The sequence below is a fragment of the Corythoichthys intestinalis genome, chromosome 2 (genome assembly GCF_030265065.1).
Source record: "Corythoichthys intestinalis isolate RoL2023-P3 chromosome 2, ASM3026506v1, whole genome shotgun sequence".
Classification (NCBI taxonomy): Eukaryota; Metazoa; Chordata; class Actinopteri; order Syngnathiformes; family Syngnathidae; genus Corythoichthys; species Corythoichthys intestinalis.
In genome coordinates, this window is record NC_080396.1 from 12,176,798 (window position 1) to 12,197,368 (window position 20,571).

General features: G+C 39.9%; 1 protein-coding gene across 2 annotated transcripts in view; it reads right to left on the reverse strand.

Annotated features, from left to right (window-relative positions):
- The window catches only part of LOC130907841 (plexin-A1-like), a 599,840-nt gene that overhangs the window by 421,593 nt on the left and 157,676 nt on the right, over nucleotides 1-20,571 (reverse strand). For both annotated transcript variants that reach the window (XM_057823323.1, XM_057823332.1), the window contains exon 3: nucleotides 8,386-8,568. In XM_057823323.1, the coding sequence (XP_057679306.1) occupies nucleotides 8,386-8,568 (183 nt within the window). The remainder of the gene's footprint in view (nucleotides 1-8,385; nucleotides 8,569-20,571) is intronic.

The window sequence follows — 20,571 nt, forward strand, 5'->3', positions numbered from 1 at the left end:
TTTTGAATAGTTATTATATTATTTTTCTTTTAATTTCTGCACTTGTGCTTTTTTTTTTATATATATATATAATAAATTACAAAGCGATAATGTGCTTTTTCAGTGTCAGTTGCCAACAAATTTGTTGCCTAGGGCAGGGGTCCCCAACCTTTTTTGCACCACGGACCGGTGTGATTTGGGTCTTTTTTTTTACGGACCGGTGTCCTGTCAAATTTTGCACCCTTATAAAATTTTGCTCCCAATGCTTTTGTGACGGTGAAAAAAGCCCTCTTTTATATTCAGTTGGACTCTCAATGTTATCCAATGGTGCTAAAAAACTATTTACATCATAAACATACATGTGCAACACGGAAATGGCGTAAATTAATGCTTAACGACACGGCGAAGTCGTTAAGTGAGAGGGCTACGTGCAGTTGTTGTGTGCACCTAACATGGCAAACGTAAGTTAATATTTTTTTCTTTAAAGAAAGTTTGGAGTGTGTACTTTGGAATCGCTGCATTCACGGTCCTTTTTAACGTTACGCGCATGCCAACTTTGTCAGAACACCGGCAATGTGCGGCAGAAAAATACAGCAAATATAAAATAGCATTTGTTTTTAGCCCCGTCGTGTTAAGTGCAGGGAAAAAGTACAACTCACCCGCTGAATCAGTGGGAGGGCTGAGTTTGTTTCGTTGAGACGAGATGGTCCCAAGATGGGAGAGTGAGAGAAGCTGGCATCACAAATACACGATGTTGGAAATTGTAGCACAGATTTCAGCGCGCTCCTAGCGATGTCAGGATATTCAGAAATGACTTTAATCCAGAACTTCGGTAGAGTTGTTGTCTCAAATGTACATTTAAGGTCGCCGTGATTTGCGATCTATACAAGCTGATATTCCTTTTGCACAGACATGCTCGAATCACTCGATGTATTCACATAAGGGTCACGAATTCACTCCTTCGCAGTTCGTGGGTCTTTAGTGATTGGGAAGTAGCATAAATTTTGTTTTCTTCGAGGTTGTAGGCACATTTTCTGGCTCGTCAGGTTCCCTTTTCCCCGTAAAAAGTTTGTCCAAAGACGTCTGTTATTCAGTCATTCTAGTGTGGGGGATAATTATTTCCGGGAACAAATGTGATTGGCGACGACCTACGTCATACGTTATTATCGAGTCCAAGCCCGCATAGATATACAAAACGAGATTTAGTGCTAACAGCCCAATCAATGCATTTCTATGACGACCTCCTATCCTGTAGTTGTATATCTGGAGTAGACAGGGATATTGGTGTGTTAAGCGGCACAGGCCAAAGTCAATTGGCCAGAATACAGTCGTTAATAAATTATTAATTATTTCTGCGCAGCCCGGTACCAAATGCGCCACGGACCGGTACCGGTCCGCGGCCCGGTCGGACCCCTGGCCTAGGGCACCAAATTGGTCAGGAACGGCCCTGCCGTGGTCCTAACTTGTGAACATCCATCTGTAATGCCCCAGATGTTTAAATAGTAGTAGTACCCATGGAGTGAAAGATCTTATTGCCACGGTACCTCACCATCATCTTTACTCCAGCCTCTCCTGCCACTCAGACAGTCTTCCAAGATAGAAAGAAGAGAATGTAAGTAACTTGGATCCCGGCTTGCAGGCAAATGATGAAATCATGTGAAACCGTTCACCTCACCCATTACACACCTTAAGTAGGCTTGCTCATCTATTTCACTCTTTTTTACTTGTTTCTTTTTGTGTGTACATGTGTGTGTGTTTCAAGTCTGGAAATCCTTTCGGTTTTCGAGTGTTCTGTATCATCTTGACTAATGTGCCATGAGTGTCCTGCTCTCCCAGGTAGACTAAAGAGCAGATGAAATTGAGCGAATGATGGGATTTTCAGGGTTTTCCTTTCTCCTCGAAGGACGTTTCTGGGAAATGGTTTGGAAGTCAACAGCTAGTGCCATTATTTAGACCACTAACAAAACATTGTCTTAATGCTAGGTGATGAGCTCTGCTGTTGGGAAAAGGTCACACATTGAGAAGGGAAATGTATCAAGAGGAACAGCACATGTGCATACCGTTTCACACATAAGCAATATTCATACAATACGCCACCATTCGATTGTAAATGAACAATTTGTAGCACGCAATGTAGCAAGATTCTCCGACGGTATCAGGTGACTTTCTCCCAGATACAAAGACACCCTCACACAGAAAAACATTCGCTGCTGCCATGGGACTACCAGGTTCAAGATTAACTCGGGTAATTATATATTCACAGATTGATCAATATATGAAGTCAAACACTGTAATTCACACTAGGAATTCTAGTGTATGCATAGACATCAATACACTGCATCTCTTCGTTCCCCGAGCCAAAGAGAACAGTCTAACCCCAAATTAATGGCAAGTTGTTTTCCGAAATTTCCGGGTTCGCGGTGAGTCAGTAACAAGCACACTTTTGCGCAATAAACGACGTTTATTGATTAGAAAATGCAGAATAAATTAGATTTATTGATTACAATCCCACAAGAGCAAGCAAACAAGCATAACAAATGCTAACGATGACGCTAGATTTGAGTTTGTCAATGCCAGAATCCCAGCGTTACCGTTACAGCACAACAAGATGTCCCTTAGCAATCGCTTACCGTGACAAATGAGCGGGAAGCCAACACTCCGGTAAAGCGGCGAAAGGACAAAGCTGGGCGATCCGTACGTCTAATCCATCAGGGGACTTCACGGGTCGCCCGGAAATGTCCGGTTTTTGTAGGGACGCGCCCCGCAGGGGCGGAGAGGCCAACCTCTGTCCCCGAGCGGCGCGGCCGTGCCCAATGACGAACATTAAAGCTACTTTTGGTTCAGCCCCCTTGAAAAAGGGCTTTTCACATGGGGCAAATGAGCTGTGCTGCAACAGATGCAACAAATGGTAAACATTATGGGTGCAAAACAAGTTATCTCGTGAGATTCCCCTCTAGCTATGGGACCCAGGCGTGTAACTATGGGACCCAGGCGTGTAATAAAACAATACTATGGTGCAAAACAAGTTATCTCGTGAGATTCCCTTCTAACTATGGCACCCAGGGTGAATGTGCTAATGTTAGGGCATCTAGGTCACAGAGGCAATCATACATAATGTGCTAATGTTAAGGCACGTAATATTTTCCCCCATCACAGGTAAACCATTCAAACCCTTTGCACTCCATCTGCCTTCCACCATAGAAAATCTTGATGTTTTTTGTGATCTCATTGAGTCTCCTACATATGGCCTCTTGTTTTTATTTTGATAGTTCCACTATTTATGGCGATATTCCAATTTATTTAGACATAAGCCAAGGCTATTCATTTCTTCTGCCTGAGAGGTATTTTCTTTATTTATTGTTAAGCTTAGTGAGCTTGTATTGGTTCAATCCCTGTTGATTTACTGTAATTGGTATCCTGTCTCGCCAGCTCTGTGCTCTTATAGATGACAGCATGCAAGTGCATCCAGCTCCATTGATGTGCATAAAGACACTGGCAGCCCCCACATCCTGTATCCCTCTATCTCCAAGCTGAGAAATGCACCATATGAGAGGAAATAGGATTCCAATGAATGGGATATCATCCAAGATCTGCTGGCTGTTCTCACTCTTCAAAGACACACAAATCATCCGTCTCGCCACAAACGCGCACACACGCATGCACACGCAAAGACGCATACCCAGGGGTCAAGCACAAGGACTAGTGGGCAAGGTTTCAGTCGACTTAGCAAAACCAAGAGAGACAGGAAACACTGTAGGAGACATGTTTTTGCATCCGTTTGTGTGTGAACATGTGTGTGCTGTACAATGCTTATAAAACGCCTACGAGATTTGTGCAGCCATTGAGGTAAGTTTTTGTAAGCAAGTGTGTCTTTATTGATTTTACTTTATAGCATAATTGTACGCTCTTTCTTATTATTGTATTTTATTTTCAAATAGTGTGTTCATAGTATAATAATGACGATGACAAATTAATACATGTAGTTGTAAGAAAAAGTGTTACCAGAGGAAAGTCAAATGTATGTATGTACAGTGGGACATACAGTGCCTTGCAAAAGTATTCGGCCCCCTTGAACCTTGCAACCTTTCGCCACATTTCAGGCTTCAAACATAAAGATATAAAATTTTAATTTTTTGTCAAGAAGCAACAACAAGTGGGACACAATCGTGAAGTGGAACAAAATGTATTGGATAATTTAAACTTTTTTAACAAATAAAAAACTGAAAAGTGGGGCGTGCAATATTATTCAGCCCCCTTGCGTTAATACTTTGTAGCGCCACCTTTTGCTCCAATTACAGCTGCAAGTCGCTTGGGGTATGTTTATATCCGTTTTGCACATCGAGAGACTGACATTCTTGCACATTCTTCCTTGCAAAACAGCTCGAGCTCAGTGAGGTTGGATGGAGAGTGTTTGTGAACAGCAGTCTTCAGCTCTTTCCACAGATTCTAGATTGGATTCAGGTTTGGACTTTGACTTGGCCATTCTAACAACTGGATACGTTTATTTTTTAACCATTCCATTGTAGATTTGGCTTTATGTTTTGGATCATTGTCCTGTTGGAAGATAAATCTCCGTCCCAGTCTCAGGTCTTGTGCAGATACCAACAGGTTTTCTTCCAGAATGTTCCTGTATTTGGCTGCATCCATCTTCCCGTCAATTTTAACCATCTTCCCTGTCCCTGCTGAAGAAAAGCAGGCCCAAACCATGATGCTGCCACCACCATGTTTGACAGTGGGGATGGTGTGTTCAGGGTGATGAGCTGTGTTGCTTTTACGCCAAACATATCGTTTTGCATTGTGGCCAAAAAGTTCAATTTTGGTTTCATCTGACCAGAGCACCTACTTCCACATGTTTGGTGTGTCTCCCAGGTGGCTTGTGGCAAACTTTAAACGAGACTTTTTATGGATATCTTGAGAAATGGCTTTCTTCTTGCCACTCTTGCATAAAGGCCAGATTTGTGCAGTGTACGACTGATTGTTGTCCTATGGACAGACTCTCCCACCTCAGCTGTAGATCTCTGCAGTTCATCCAGAGTGATCATGGGCCTCTTGGCTGCATCTCTGATCAGTTTTCTCCTTGTTTGAGAAGAAAGTTTGGAAGGACGGCCAGATCTTGGTAGATTTGCAGTAGTCTGATGCTCCTTCCATTTCAATATGATGGCTTGCACAGTGCTCCTTGAGATGTTTAAAGCTTGGGAAATCTTTTTGTATCCAAATCCTTCTCCACAACAGTATCTCGGACCTGCTTGGTGTGTTCCTTGGTTTTCATAATGCTCTCTGCACTTTAAACAGAACCCTGAGACTATCACAGAGCAGGTGCATTTATACGGAGACTTGATTACACACAGGTGGATTCTATTTATCATCATCGGTCATTTAGGACAACATTGGATCATTCAGAGATCCTCACTGAACTTCTGAAGTGAGTTTGCTGCACTGAAAGTAAAGGGGCCGAATAATATTGCACGCCCCACTTTTCAGTTTTTTATTTGTTAAAAAAGTTTAAATTATCCAATAAATGTTGTTCCACTTCACGATTGTGTCCCACTTGTTGTTGATTCTTGACAAAAAAAATTAAATTTCATATCTTTAGGTTTGAAGCCTGAAATGTGGCGAAAGGTTGCAAGATTCAAGGGGGCCGAATACTTTTGCAAGGCACTGTATAAATATTTAGTCACCCACTAATTGTGCAAGTTCTCCCACTTGAAAATATTGGAGAGGCCTGTAATTGTCAACATGGGTAAACCTCAACCATGAGAGACAGAATGTGGAGAAAAAAGAAAAAACCCCAGAAAATCACATTGTTTGATTTTTAAGGAATTTATTTGCAAATCATGGTGGAAAATAAGTATTTGGTCAATACCAAAAGTTCATCTCAATATTTTGTTACGTACCCTTTGTTGGCAGTAACGGAGGCCAAACGTTTTCTGTAACTCTTCACAAGCTTTTCACACACTGTTGCTGGTATTTTGGCCAATTCCTCCATGCAGATCTCCTCTAGAGCAGTGATGGTTTGGGGCTGTCGTTGGGCAACACGGGCTTTCAATTCCCTCCACAGATTTTCTATGGGGCTGAGACCTAGAGACTGCCTAGGCCACTCCAGGACCTTGAAATGCTTTTTTTTACGAATTTGTCAAACCTTTTCTTTTATCCCAGGCAATACTAGGTGGTTTTATTTACCTGACATGTTTCGGCGAGCACCTACGCCTTCGTCAGAGGGTCACTGATGTTGGTGTGACACATCTTTATCAGGTGATGGATGAAGGCGTGACTCACCTGTCAGAATGACAGTCGAGTCACGCCCTCTGCTGCCCATTCACTCTTCCAAGATGCTGTTCCAGGTCTTACGTTCTTACGAAGCCACTCCTTACTTGCCCTGGCTGTGTGTTTGGGATTATTGTCATGCTGAAAGACCCATGCACGTCTCATCGTCAATGCCATTGCTGATGGACGGAGATTTTCACTCAAAATCTCTCTAAACATGGCCCTATTCATTCTTTCCTTTACATAGATCAGTCATCCTGGTCCCTTTGCAGAAAAACAGTCTCAAAGCATGATGTTTCCACCCCATGCTTCACAGTGGGTATGGTGTACTTTGGATGCAATTCAGTATTCTTTCTCCTCCAAACACGAAAACCTGTGTTTCTAGCAAAAAATTCTATTTTGGTTTCATCTGAGCATAACACATTCTCCCAGTCCTCTTCTGGATCATCCAAGTGCTCTCTAGCAAACCGCAGACAGGCCTGGACGTTTACTGGCTTCAGCAGGGCGACACGTCTGGCAGTGCAGGATTTGAGTCTCTGACGGTGCATTGTGTTACTGATGGTCCCAGCTCTCTGTCGGTCATTCACTAGGTCCCCCCGTGTGGTTATGGGATTTTGGCTCACCGTTCTTATCATTTTGGGGCCACGGGGTGAGATCTTGCATGGAGCCCCAGATCGAGGGAGCTTATCAGTGATCTTGTATGTCTTCCATTTTCTAAAAATTGCTCCCACAGTTGATTTCTTTACACCAAGCATTTTACCTATTGCAGATTCAGTCTTCCTAGCCTGGTGCAGGTCTACAATTTTTTCTCTGGTGTCCTTCGACAGCTCTTTGGTATTGGCCATAGTGGAGTTTGGAGTATGACTGACTGAGTTTGTGGACAGGTGTCTTTTATACCGATAATGAGTTAAAACAGGTGCCATTAATACAGGTAATGAGTGGAGCCTCGTTAGAAGAAGTTAGATCTCTTTGAGAGGCAGAAATCTTGCTTGTTTGTAGGTGACCAAATACTTATGTTACACTCTAAATTGGAAATAAATTCTTTAAAAATCAAACAATGTGATTTTTTTTTTTTTTCCCACATTCTGTCTCTCATGGTTGAGGTTTACCCATGTTGACAATTACAGGCCTCTCTAATCTTTTCAAGTAGGAGAACTTGCACAATTGGTGGTTGACTAAACACTTATTTGCCCCACTCTATCTATCCATCCATCCATCTACCCTATCTATGCCATTTTATGTAATACATGTTACATGTATTTAGGGGTACTTAAAGGGTTAATTCCAACTTGCACGGAAATTCGAGTTACGTTGCCAGTATAGAAACGGAACTCGTTCATAACCCGGAGACTACCTACATTACATTCCATGTATGCACATGTCTCTGCTTCAGAACAGTACCATTCATCAACATCAATACGCTCATGCGACCAAAACACAAAGCTCTCAGCTTTTCAAATACAGCACTTTTTTCTAAACTATTATGAAAACTCAGCAACAGATAGTAGAATCTACATGCAAAAAGGAGGAGAGGGGTAATCTAATCTCTTCATTTAATTCAAATCTCAGTTGTCTATTTGATTCAACAAATTTTCCAAGGTGTTCTGATGTCAAAAATAGAAGAGTGCTTCTAAGGAAAGTGATACTACAGCGGCAGCCCAGCTGGAAGTCAGATGAACTGAAGCTGATTGGCACTCACAACGTGACATCTCCTCAACAGGGCCGCTTGATCCACACACACACACACACACACAAACTACAAGACTCCATGCTGTGTGCACGCCAAATACAGTGGAAAGTCATTGCTTAGAGTCACGGCTGAACATAGCCGCTAAATAGGTTTACTTACCTGCTGTGCTCCAAAATCTCTGATAATCGTGCTACTACTCTAGTAGGAGTTACATGCGTCACACATCAATTTAACATAGCTTCACACAGTTGTTCTGAAATATTGTTTGCACAACCAACTACTATGTCTTAATCCTCATTTAATGCAGAGTCAACAGCAATAATCATATCAAATGTAAATCAGAATTGTGTGCATGCTTGATGAGCATTAACTGCCACTGACCATAGACCCTCTTTAGATACCAGCCTCATTTTATAAAAACAATGATTAAATGTGCCATATTGCAAACTTACCTTTTTCAAATGCCCGCTACGAGTGCCCATGAACGACACGGTGTTTCCGCGGTAGTCATAAGCCGCCACTGAGGTCATGCCATCATCCTTATCCACATATAGCGGCACCCCCTCGATGGTAGTGGTATCCCCCAGAGGCTGGTTGAAGTCAAGTCCGCAGAAATTATCGTCAATCTGCAAAGGCTAGGTGAGGGGGGGAAAAAAGACAAAGAACCATGAACGACTCCATAAATGCTTTTAACTCCCTTGTCTCGTTAAAATGACATTAATTGTTAAAGATGCAGGAGCCTCTCAGTCTCGCCTGCACTTACTACACATTTTATGGAACCGGCGTAAAAGAAACACATGGCAGATTTAGTGAGGTGCTGTCTGAAATTAATGGGTTTCATCAGTAAAATTAACTTCATTTTAGTCTCACGTTTTGACAGAGATGTTAAAGAGATATTTTTGATTTATTTATCTAGAATGAAAATTCTCACAAGCTTTTGTTTTAGCGCGCATGTTTACTTTAAACAGTCAGTGATGTATTGTGGTTAGGAAAAAGTATCTGAACCTTTTGGAATTTTTCACATTTTTGCATAAAATCACCATCAAATGTGATGTGATCTTTGTCAAAGTCACACAGATGAAAAAAACTGCTTTAACTAAAACCACCCAAACATTTATAGGTTTTTAATATTTTAATGAGGATAGTTTGCAAACCATGACAGAAGGGGGGGATAAGTAAGTGAACCATTACATTTAATATTTTGTGGCACCGCCCCCTTTTGGCAGCAATAACTTCAACCAGACGCTTCCTGTAGTTGGAGATCAGTCTGGCACATCAATCAGGACTAATCTTCTCTACAAAACTGCTGTAGTTCAGTCAGATTCCTGGGATGTCTGGCATGAATCGCTGTCTTTAGATTATGCCACAGCATCTCAATGGGGTTCAAGTCTGGACTTTGCCTTGGCCAGACCAGAACGTGTATTTTGTTCTTCTGAAACCATTTGGAAGTTGATATACTTCTGTGTTTTGGATCGCTGTCTTGTTGCATCATACGTTCTCTTTTTAGCTTCAACTATCTGACTGACTGCCTCAGATTTTCCTGCAAAACATCCTGATAAACTTTAGAATTCATTTTTCCATTAATGACTACAAGTTGTCCAGGCCCTGAGGTAGCTAAACAGCCCCAAATCATGATGCTCCATCCACCATGCTTCACGGCGGGGATGAGGTGTTGATGTTGGTGAGCTGTTCCATTTTTCGTCCACACGTGAAGTTGTGTGTTACTCCCAAACAATTCAACTTTGGTTTCATCATCATTCCACAAAATATTTTGCCAAAAGTCTGTGGAGTGTCCAAGTGTGTTTTTGTGAGCATTAAACAAACAACAATGTTTTTTTTTAGACAACAGTGGCTTCTTCCGTGGAGTCCTCCCATGAACACCATTCTTGGCCATAGTTTTACATATAGTTAATGCGTGCACAGATATATTGGACTGTGCCAGTGATTTCTGTAAATCTTTAGCAGACACTCTAGGGTTCTTTTTTTAGGGTTGCCACCTTTTTAGAAATAGAAATAAGGGACACCCCCCTCGTGCCCAAAGCCATACAGGCGGGAAAAAAAGAGACATCCCCCAAAATCCAAAAATGCATAGAAATATATCTTTATATACTGCTCACAAAAATTTTCGTGCCAAACTCTCTCCATTTGTAGACAACTTCTCTGACTGTCGATTGATGAAGTTCCAGACTTTTAGAGATGGTTTTGTATCCTTTGCCAGCTTTAAACAAATCAACGATCCTTGATCGCAGGTCCTCAGACAGCTCTTTTGACCGAGCAATGATGCCCACCAGACAATGCTTTTCATCAAGACAATTCTTACCAGGTGTGTGTTTTATAGTGGGCATGGCAGCTTTAAACCACTCATCAGTGATTGGGCACACACCCGACTTAAATATTTTGGTAAAAATTGGTTTCAATTGCTCTTTAAGTCCCCTCAGGCAGAGGTTTCACTTACTTGTTTACCCCCTTCTGTCATCGTTTGCATGCTATCCTCATTAAAATATGAAAACCTATACATGTTTGGGAGGTTTTAGTTAAAGCAGACACAGTTTTTTTCATTTTTGTGATTTTGACAAAGATCAGATCACATTTGATGGTGATTTTATGCAGAAATGTGAGAAATTCCAAAAGGTTCAAATACTTTTTCATACCACTGTAAGCGTCAAAACAATATCAGCAAGAAAAGACTTTCTGATGTTGCATTGATTTTTCTTTGGAATGTGAATGGGCTGGTTTCTTATTAGAAACTACACGGCCAATCAGGCAGCGCATGCAACAAAGGGGCAACTGTGATCAAATAATCAAGACACGAGCAAATGCCAAGATGTAAATTGTAGGTCAAATTAGCATACTACAATCACAGTGAGTCATGTGAAAGTGAATTGGCATTGAGGTACGCCGCTATGTCACATACTTGAAAGAGTGTGTGGGGCTGTGTGCATGCTATGTGCACGGTGAAAGATTTTCATGTAGGTGTTTGTAAAACAAGCATATTATATAAAGTAGGTGGAAAGCTTGATGTTGCTTTGAATCATTTTTCATGGGACAAAGGACACAAAAAGAACTGTGATAAAATGGTATTAAAAGTTTGTAATTTGGTGATTATAGTGGACACTAGATGTGCAACATTAATTGATTGCTTAGTTGGTTAAACTAATTCATCAAGAAATTAGTCAACGATTTTGATAATATTAGTCTTGATAATAAATCCGCTTTGATGATCCCACCACAAAAGAGTAGAGATGGATGAGCCAATATTTTTTTTTTCTGTTTGATTACGACAATTTTACTGGTTCAATAATATAATTAGGATATCTGAAAGGAATTTTAATATGTGGAAAGTACTAGTTGAAGTTTAAAATTGTTGTGACAATCTGCGGTAGTATGTAAATTTGGGGCAAATAAGTATTTAGTCAACCACTAAGCATACAAGTTCTCCCACTTGAAAATATTGGAGAGGCCTATAATTGTCAGCATGGGTAAACCTCAACCCTGAGAAACAGAATGTGAAAAAAAAAACGGAAAATCACATTGTTTGATTTTTAAAGAATTTATTTGCAAATCATGGTGGAAATAAATATTTGGTCAATACCAAAAGTTCATCTCAATACTTTGTTATGTACCCTTTGTTGGCAATAACAGAGGCCAAACGTTTCGGTAACTCTTCACAAGTTTTCACACACTGTTGCTGGTATTTTGGCCCATTCCTCCATGCAGATCTCCTCTAGAGCAATGATGTTTTGGGGCAGTCGTTGGGCAACACGGACTTTCAACTCCCTCCACAGATTTTCTATGAGGTTGAGATCTGGAGACTGGCTAGGCCACTCCAGGACCTTGAAATGCTTCTTACGAAGCCACTCCTTTGTTGCCCTGGCTGTATGTTTGGGATCATTGTCAAGCTGAAAGACCCAGCCACGTCTCATCTTCAATGCCCTTGCTGATGGAAGGAGAGTTTCACTGAAAATCGCTCGATACATGGCCCCATTCATTCTTTCCTTTACACAGATCAGATGTTCTGGTCCATTTGCAGAAAACCAGCCCCAAAGCATGATGTTTCCAACTCCATGCTTCACAGTGGGTATGGTGTTCTTTGGATGCAATTCAGTATTCTTTCTCCTCCAAACACGATAACCTGTGTTTCTACCAAAAAGTTCTACTTTGGTTTCATCTGACCATAACACATTCTCCCAGTCCTCTTCTGGATCATCCAAATGCTCACTACTGAGCTGCAGACGGGCTTGGACGTGTAATTTCTTCAGCAGGGGGCATGCAGGATTTGAGTCCCTGGCGGCGCATTTTGTTACTGATAGTAGCTTTTGTTACTGTGGTCCCAGCTCTCTGTAGGTCATTCACTAGGTCCCCCCGTGTGGTTCTGGGATTTTTGTTCACCGTTCTTGTTATCATTTTGACACCATGGGGTGAGATCTTGCATGGAGCCCCAGACTGAGAGAGATTATCAGTGGTCTTGTATGTCTTACATTTTCTAATAATTGCTCCCACAGTTGATTTGTTTACACCAAGCGTTTTACCTATTGCAGATTCAGTCTTCCCAGCCTGGTGCAGGTCTACAATTTTGTGTCTAGTGACCTTCGACAGCTCTTTGGAGTGTGACTGACTGAGATTGTGGACAGGTCTTTTATACCGATAATGAGTTTAAATAGGTGCCATTAATACAGGTAACGAGTGGAGCCTTGTTATACCTCGTTAGACCTCGTTAGAATAAGTTAGACCTCTTTGACAGCCAGAAATATTGCTTGTTTGTAGGTGACCAAATATTTTTTTTCCAACATGATTTGCAAATAAATTCTTTAAAAATCAAACAATGTGATTTTCTGTTTTTTTTTTTTCCACATTCTGTCTCTCATGGTTGAGGTTTACCTATGTTGACAATTACAGGCCTCTCTAATCTTTTCAAGTAGGAGAACTTGCACAATTGGTGGTTGACTAAATACTTATTTGCCCCTCTGTATACAACCGGTCGTACAACTACTCTCCACAATTGACTACCTACAGCCTGCAAATGTGATGAAAATCAGTTCTATTTAATATTGTGTTAAACACTCAAAAATACATTTTAGGTAAAGGAGCGCTATGGCAGGAGGAGTATATTAACTAAATGCAGACTAGTTTCAGATGATCTATTTTGGTATTTTGGTGCAAGGCCATTACATGTTTTGTAGACAATAAGTAGTATTATAGTATAATCTATCCTTTGACTCACTAGGAGCCAGTGTAACGATTTTATAACCGGTGCTATGTCGTCCAGTTTCCTTGTAGGCTATTTGTAAGGATTCTGGCAACAGCATTTTGTACTAGCTGCAGCTTCCTGACTGATTTTTATAACCACGGATAGAAAGACATGTAGCTCTTAAAAGATAAATGTTATTATGAGTTAAGATTATTTGATATTAAAACCTCGCTTGATGTTTTCATTTTTATACAATTTGGAAAAATTAGTTTAAATAGTAGGTCCCCATTGTTGTTGACGTCGCAGTGTGGCGATGTCACTGGGTTACGCTGCCAGGATTCCATAGTATGACGCTAGCGACATTAATATGTAACATGCTCAACCCTTTCAATTTGAACCCAAGAGGAACATTAAAGAGCATGACAGCACTGTTGATATTTCACAAAACGAGCAGCAAAGGCATAATCAACAAGAAAAACTGGCTGAGATGAGACCAGAGTAGGACAAAACCAGTGTTCTGGCAAAATGTGCTACACCAGTGAAACATGCTACAAGAAGCGAATTTGACACCCAAAGTACTACCGTGCGCATTCACCTTGTTTTGTTTAGATGCAAAGAAACAGAACATACTAAAGATGCCTTAAGAAAATACTTAAACGTAGTAATATGAAATAAAGGTGGTTTAAATACGCTATATGACTAATGTGGTCGACAGATCAACAATCTGCTTTAAAGCTACTACAAAAACCCAACATTTTCAGGCAATGAAAAGGTAATAAAAGACCCAATTAAAAACACAAATAGTAAGTACTTGCCACTTTTAACCGATGAGCGCATGTTTTGGACGCATAGAAGGAATTGCAGTAACCCGGTAGTGTTCGTCTAGTGACAGTGACAAAGTACGTCATCACCCCGAGCGTCCATTGCGTTCATAAAACATGGTGCCCTTCGAAGGTCAAAACGTGTCCTAAATATAATAGACATTTAAATGAATGGCAATACTTTATGTCTTACTAATAGCATATTTTAGTAAGAGAGAACAATTGTGGCATATTAGAGCCTACAAGTCTTTAAGTCCGAGGTTCCCTTTAAGACCTGTAAATATGCAATCGCAGTAGTCCAATCAACCAAAAATTAATGCATTAATAAGTTTTTTTCATGTCTTGTTAAGAGAAAACTCCCTTAATTCTGGCTGTATTTTCTCTGTGGTAAAAGCCAGATTTAGTGATGCTGAGTCAATAATTATGCCAAGATTTCTGGCTTGATTTGGACAATGTATTCTGGAAAACAGTGAAGTATAAATATGAATGGCATGCTACTTCAAGGTTTTAAGTACAAACGTGAGACAAAAGAAAGACAACACTGCAGTTTGAGAATACCACTTGCTAGGTGATGGAGACGTGAGCATTGCAAAGTAAAGCTGGCGATTGGGCTGCAGTAACTTGGCACTTGCTGGATGGCCCAGCGCTGCAACTCGCAGGGTGAGCAGAGTTCATCATCCATATTGTGGTGCATTATTGGCAGTCGGCTAGCATAGAACAGTCATCACAATAAAGTATTTCCTCATGAATGACATTTCTATTCTACGTACCCTGTAATGATACAGTATGTCAGACTTGTACTGTGGTATCAGTAGGGATAGGAATTGATAAGATTTTTACGATTCCGATTTCATTATCGATATTGCTTAACGATTAGATTCTTTATTGATTCTCTTATCGATTCTAATTTGGACTAATGGACTGTATGAGGTTCTGGGTTCAATATGTTTTATGGTTCATTCGCCTCTGGGTGTCGGTTAGAACACAAGGATCGGAGAGTGGAGTGGGTCTTTGGCACTTTTAATCCAACTTGGCAACAGGCACAACTATATACAGGCAATGGTACTTGATATGAGAGTCACTCAATGAGCAGATGAGAGCATGCATTGAAAGATGTTGATGTATTTGTATGTGTGTGGAAGAAGACTGGAATGTGTGGTTCTGAAAGAAAAAAAATGCATCATATTAGTGCTGATGCAATAAACAATGCAAATTGACTGTAAAGCAGTCAATAACACACATACATGACTTAATGAACACAAAGGTGGGGGGGGGGTAGTGCGAGTGCGCATGCACAACCCGGAAGCACGCTGTGTTCACGTTCAGTCATCTTGGCCATAAAAGTGGCGAAAACTAAGCACTTTGCACTCAAATGGATGTACAACATCATCTTAAGATGCTGAACTAACACATTCCCTCTAAATACAAATGTGCGACGCGAATATAATGTAAACAAACCAGCTGATGTAACAGTAAAAACACGAAACGGTTGCGCTGATAACGGCTCTAATTTATCATAAGAACTTTATGACATGAAGAGGAAATACGTACATTCGTTCATGGACGCACATAGTGGCCACACTCTGCTCGAAATGCGCACCTTACGCCTATTCTCGGTCCCAGAATACACAGCACTTGTGATGTAGGACAATAACAGGAAGTAACTGACTGGTTGCTATGGGAACGAACGCATACTCATGGAAATGTTCTAACAGGAGTATTAAAATTGTGAATAAAATTGTTTACGATTATTTTAGATGTATATATGTTATAATTTTCTTATACAGTATTCAACGACAAATACGATAGACCCATTAATAGACTTTTTTGGGGGAAAAAAATCACCATTCCTTTAAGAAGTCTCATGAATAATGACTTGGCCTGTGAAAAGAAGTGCATAATCACTCGGCAAAGACTCCTCAGAATAAACTTGGTTAGTTGTCCTTCTCTGAGTAACCATGTAGTGATTCTTGTTGAACTGAAAGAGTGTAACATGCGTAAATAATGTGACGTAAATTATGTGACGTAAATGGAACTGTTTGGAATTGATAAGAGAATCGTTAGATAAAATGTATACCGATTCCATGGAATTGAAACAAACAGAACCGGTTCGCTATAGGATTTGGTGCTCAATTCCCATCCCTAGGTATCAGTGTGTTGTCAGGTATGCGGGCAGGCAGGTAGTGTGTGGACCCAATTGCAGGGAAAGGGAAGCGGGGCAAAAAAGTGATGCAAAAGTAATTTAATTAAATCTGACAGAAAAACAAAGTACAAACCAAAACTGAGGTGATCCTAAAAAACACAGTAGCAAACTCAGGTTACTAAAAAAAGGCTGGGTATTAAAAATTTACTGAGGGGAGCACGAGCTTGGAGAAAACTGACGAGAATAGATCCGGACGTGCACATGGACATTGACAATGACGCAACAAGGAGTGAAAAGAAACTGGGAGCTTATATACACACACAGACAAGGGGTAACAAGACAACGAGGAACAGGTGGGTGACACAGAAGGATGCAGGTTGGAGAATACACTAGAAGCAGGTACAACAGGTGAAATCAATGGGAAATCACAGGAACACGCTAGGAGGGAATCAACACAAAACCTAACATGTGTTAGTTTGGAAGCATTTTTATGGTCAAAGCACAATTGCAGATGAAGATTATCAAAACTATACAGACATATGTATGAAATGGGTGACTTCTCAAACCAAATATGAGAACCATATCCACGCAATAGACAATATTCATGTTTTGCAAGCAACAGTAATATGCATTGTTAAATGTATGGCTGAATGTTGAGAACGCAGCAACAAGCACACAAATATTTATTTAAGATGGACCTTTTCCAAACATGAAATCTGGAGCAGATAAACAGTTATGCATGTGCATTTATAAAATCACTTTAGCCAACACTTATTTATACAGACTTGCCAGACTTGTAAACTAATTTGCATTCTCAGTGTATGTCTCGCTTTTTCACACAACTGCGTACACGCACACACACTAAGAAGTGTGATCACCATCTTCCCAGCACTTTGACCGGCATGCTGAGGATGCTAATGGTTTGTTATGTTTAGACTGACTTGCATCATTACCATAGAGTCAACAGCTTAGACTGAGGCACAGCAGAGCGTTCAGGCAACGTGTCTTCAGACAAATGTGGCCTCACACAGGCATGACATCTGCTCGCAGTTGTGGGCCGTGTAGACATGTAATTCTTGCAGCTAGCCCGCTCCATCATTAGTCCTTCCCTTACTCAAACAAAACATGCTGGATCACTTTCAGCCACCAGGGACAATTTCATTATTTAAAATCTAGTTTTACACACAGCGCGCGCCACAACTTTTCATTGCTTTCAACTACTGTCACTTTGCAATTTATCATAGAGATATAATGCTGAGCATTAACATGCCATATTTCTGTTAATAATATGTTTTTATGAACTTATAGAGGTCTAATCCATTTGAACAGTGAGGGGGTGGCACTGAATGATTCACTGTTTGTTCTCCCAGTTCAAATGGCTTGGATCTGAGCTAGTGCTGCAACGATGAATCGATTTACTCAAGTAATTTTGATTAGAAAAAATATTTGAATTAAATGTTGCTGCTTCCAGTATTCGTTTAATTAAAGTGGGGTTGGAATGGTTTGTTTTGAAAGTGTTTGCATTTAGTTTTATTGATTTAGGTGGATACACTGCCCTCTAGTGGCAAAAGAGAATATGACATAAATAATTTCATAAGGCTGAATCCAGCTGCTCCGTGTTAAGACCAACATAAGCTAAGATTTTGTTTGAGCTAATGTATTTTAAATGCATTCGTAATTAAGTTTATAGGTATATTTAGCCATTTTTTGTAGGAATATGCGTTTGAACCATTTGTTAAGAGCATTGTAAAAAGAAAAAAGAAAAGAAAAAAGTTAGCATTTTATAGCATTTAAGTTAGCGGATTTTTGCTATGTAAGTTAGCCAATTGTTCTTTTGTTGAACTTAGATCCTCTTTTATTTATTTATTTTATTCGTTTGAGGCTCAGCTATTTTATTGTCTTATGTTCCTTATAGAGATGTCCCGATCGATCGGCATCCCGATCACGTCATTTTCAAAGTATCGGAATCGGCAAAAAAATATCGGCCATGCCTTTTTTAATATATATACTGTATATATTTTAATTAAATTGTTTTCTAATTGTATTTAACGTTACATACATAATATGTTACACTCATCCAGAGTCTTCAGTTTAGGCTTAAGGTAGGGTTATCAAATGTATCCCGATAACGGCGGCAATTAATTAATTTAAAAATGTGAAAAAAATGTGTTTTGAAAGTGTTTGCATTTAGTTTTATTGATTTAGGTGGATACACTGCCCTCTACTGGCAAAAGAGAATATGACATAAATAATTTCATAAGGCTGAATCCAGCTGCTCCCTGTTAAGACCAACATAAGCTAAGTTTTTGTTTGAGCTAATGTATTTTTAATGCATTCGTAATTAAGTTTATAGGTATATTTAGCCATTTTTTGTAGGAATATGCGTTTGAACCATTTGTTAAGAGCATTGTTAAAAAAAAAAAAATTAAAAAAAGTTAGCATTTTATAGCATTTAAGTTAGTGGATTTTTTCTACGTAAGTTAGCCAATTGTTCTTTTGTTGTACTAAGATCTTCATCAATTTTTTTTTTCTTTTTTTTTTTTGCCGTTTGAGGCTCAGCTCAGGTATTTTTATTTTTTTATGTTTCTTTTCCGATTACTTGATTATTTGAACAATTAGTTTATCGATTAATCGACTACTAAAAGAATGGATAGCTGCCGTCCTAATCTGAGCTGTAAAACTGTAGTTCAAACAGTAAAGGCAGCTGTGATGTCATGGTATCGTCTGAAAGCATTGCCTATGTGACATTCCGATATTCTACTGCTCTCAGTTATTTGGGCTAGTGTTGTAACTCCCAAGAAAGGTATCTGTCTCAAAACAACATTTTGGGGTTCTTGGTCTTGCCTCGGTCTAGATTTGACTGGTAAGGTGGACTCAAGATTTTTTTGTCAAGACAAGAACTTAAACTTGATTAAATTATTCATTTTAACGAATACTTGGTAAAAAGAACACATATACAGTGGAACCTCTTTTCAGGTTACGACACGCCTCACCGGGAAAATATTTCCTCTTGGTACATAAGAAATTTCAGGCTACGAGAGGCAAAAATACAGTACAGTACTGTAAAAAATATATGTATGTACTTCCTGTTTTCTGCTTTTAAATGTCACTCCAAAAGATCTCGCTGCCCTATTGGTCATAATCTTTACCATCATGCTTCAGTATTCTGCTCTACTATTGGCCTATTGTTGATGACATTTCAATTAGGGTGTCTGAGTATGATGAGGTGCACAGGCGTGACTGTATTCCGGCGGAAGACGACCGAATGGATGGCAGGCGGCAGACGACCGAGCAGAACAACCGGTAGGACGCCGGGATGCCAGGCGCAACATACATCATAACCATTCGGTTATACGTAATACGGTGCCATTATAGATTGAACGCGACAATGCATGAGTGGGTAGTGCAGCGTATGCATTAATTGCCCTAATTATTACCGCCATTGACGTGATAAATTTGACAGCCCCACTGTAAGCCAAAACTCAACACTCTGGATGAGTGTAAGACATTTTGTCTGTAACGTTAAATACAATTAGAAAACGATTGAATTAATATATATATATATACTGTATATATTAAAAAAAGCATGTCCGATATTTTTTTGTCGATTCCGATACTTTGAAAATGACGTGATCGGACCCGATCAATCAGGACGCCGATCGATCGGGACATCTCTAGTTACAGTACTTTAGTTTTTTATACAAAGCATTATGAGTTAATCTGACCTACACGTAAATTCTGGTTATGTCACTTGGAAGTCGTTCATAACTCAAGGACTTCTTGTATTTCCTTTGTGTTAATGTGTCAAAAAACTGTATCATGCCCTATTATTTCATCACCGGTTCCTATGAGCTCCCAATGCCATTTTTTTTTTTTTTTTTTAGCTCAAGTCTTACCCAGTATCATTACACCCATGAACAACTTTTGTTGCATTTGTTGTGGGTGATAGAAGGCAGAGTCCCATGTGTTGTCCTTGCCCAAGACCTCTGCAGTACATAGTCACGTTGTAGCCCTTGGCATCACACACACATGCATATGGATGCAAAAATACACACACACACGTACTGTTTTCTAAAGTCTTGAATGATGAATGTGTGTTGAGAAATACAGGAGACTGAGAGCAGTCTGCGAAAGAGAGACAAGGAGGAGAAACACGGAATAAGACAAAGGGTCAACAGTGTGCTTGTTGACACTAATTAAATTCAATGTAGAAGGAGAGTTTCGATTTACTCCAGAGAGTTGCCTCAAGCATTGACCTTGGTGCAATTTTCTGGGAGGCACACATCAACTCTATTATGGTCATTATTGTGCACCATCAAATCTACATGATTCAACACAAGAAATTGTGCACTTTGCAATGCAGTGTTGGTTAAAGTGTACTTCTGGTGGTAAGCAGAAAAAATGTTTATGGTTCTCAGAGCAAAATTATACATTTGGATAAATATCTGGTGTTACCATATTTGTGTCAACTCTTGTATTTGCCAAT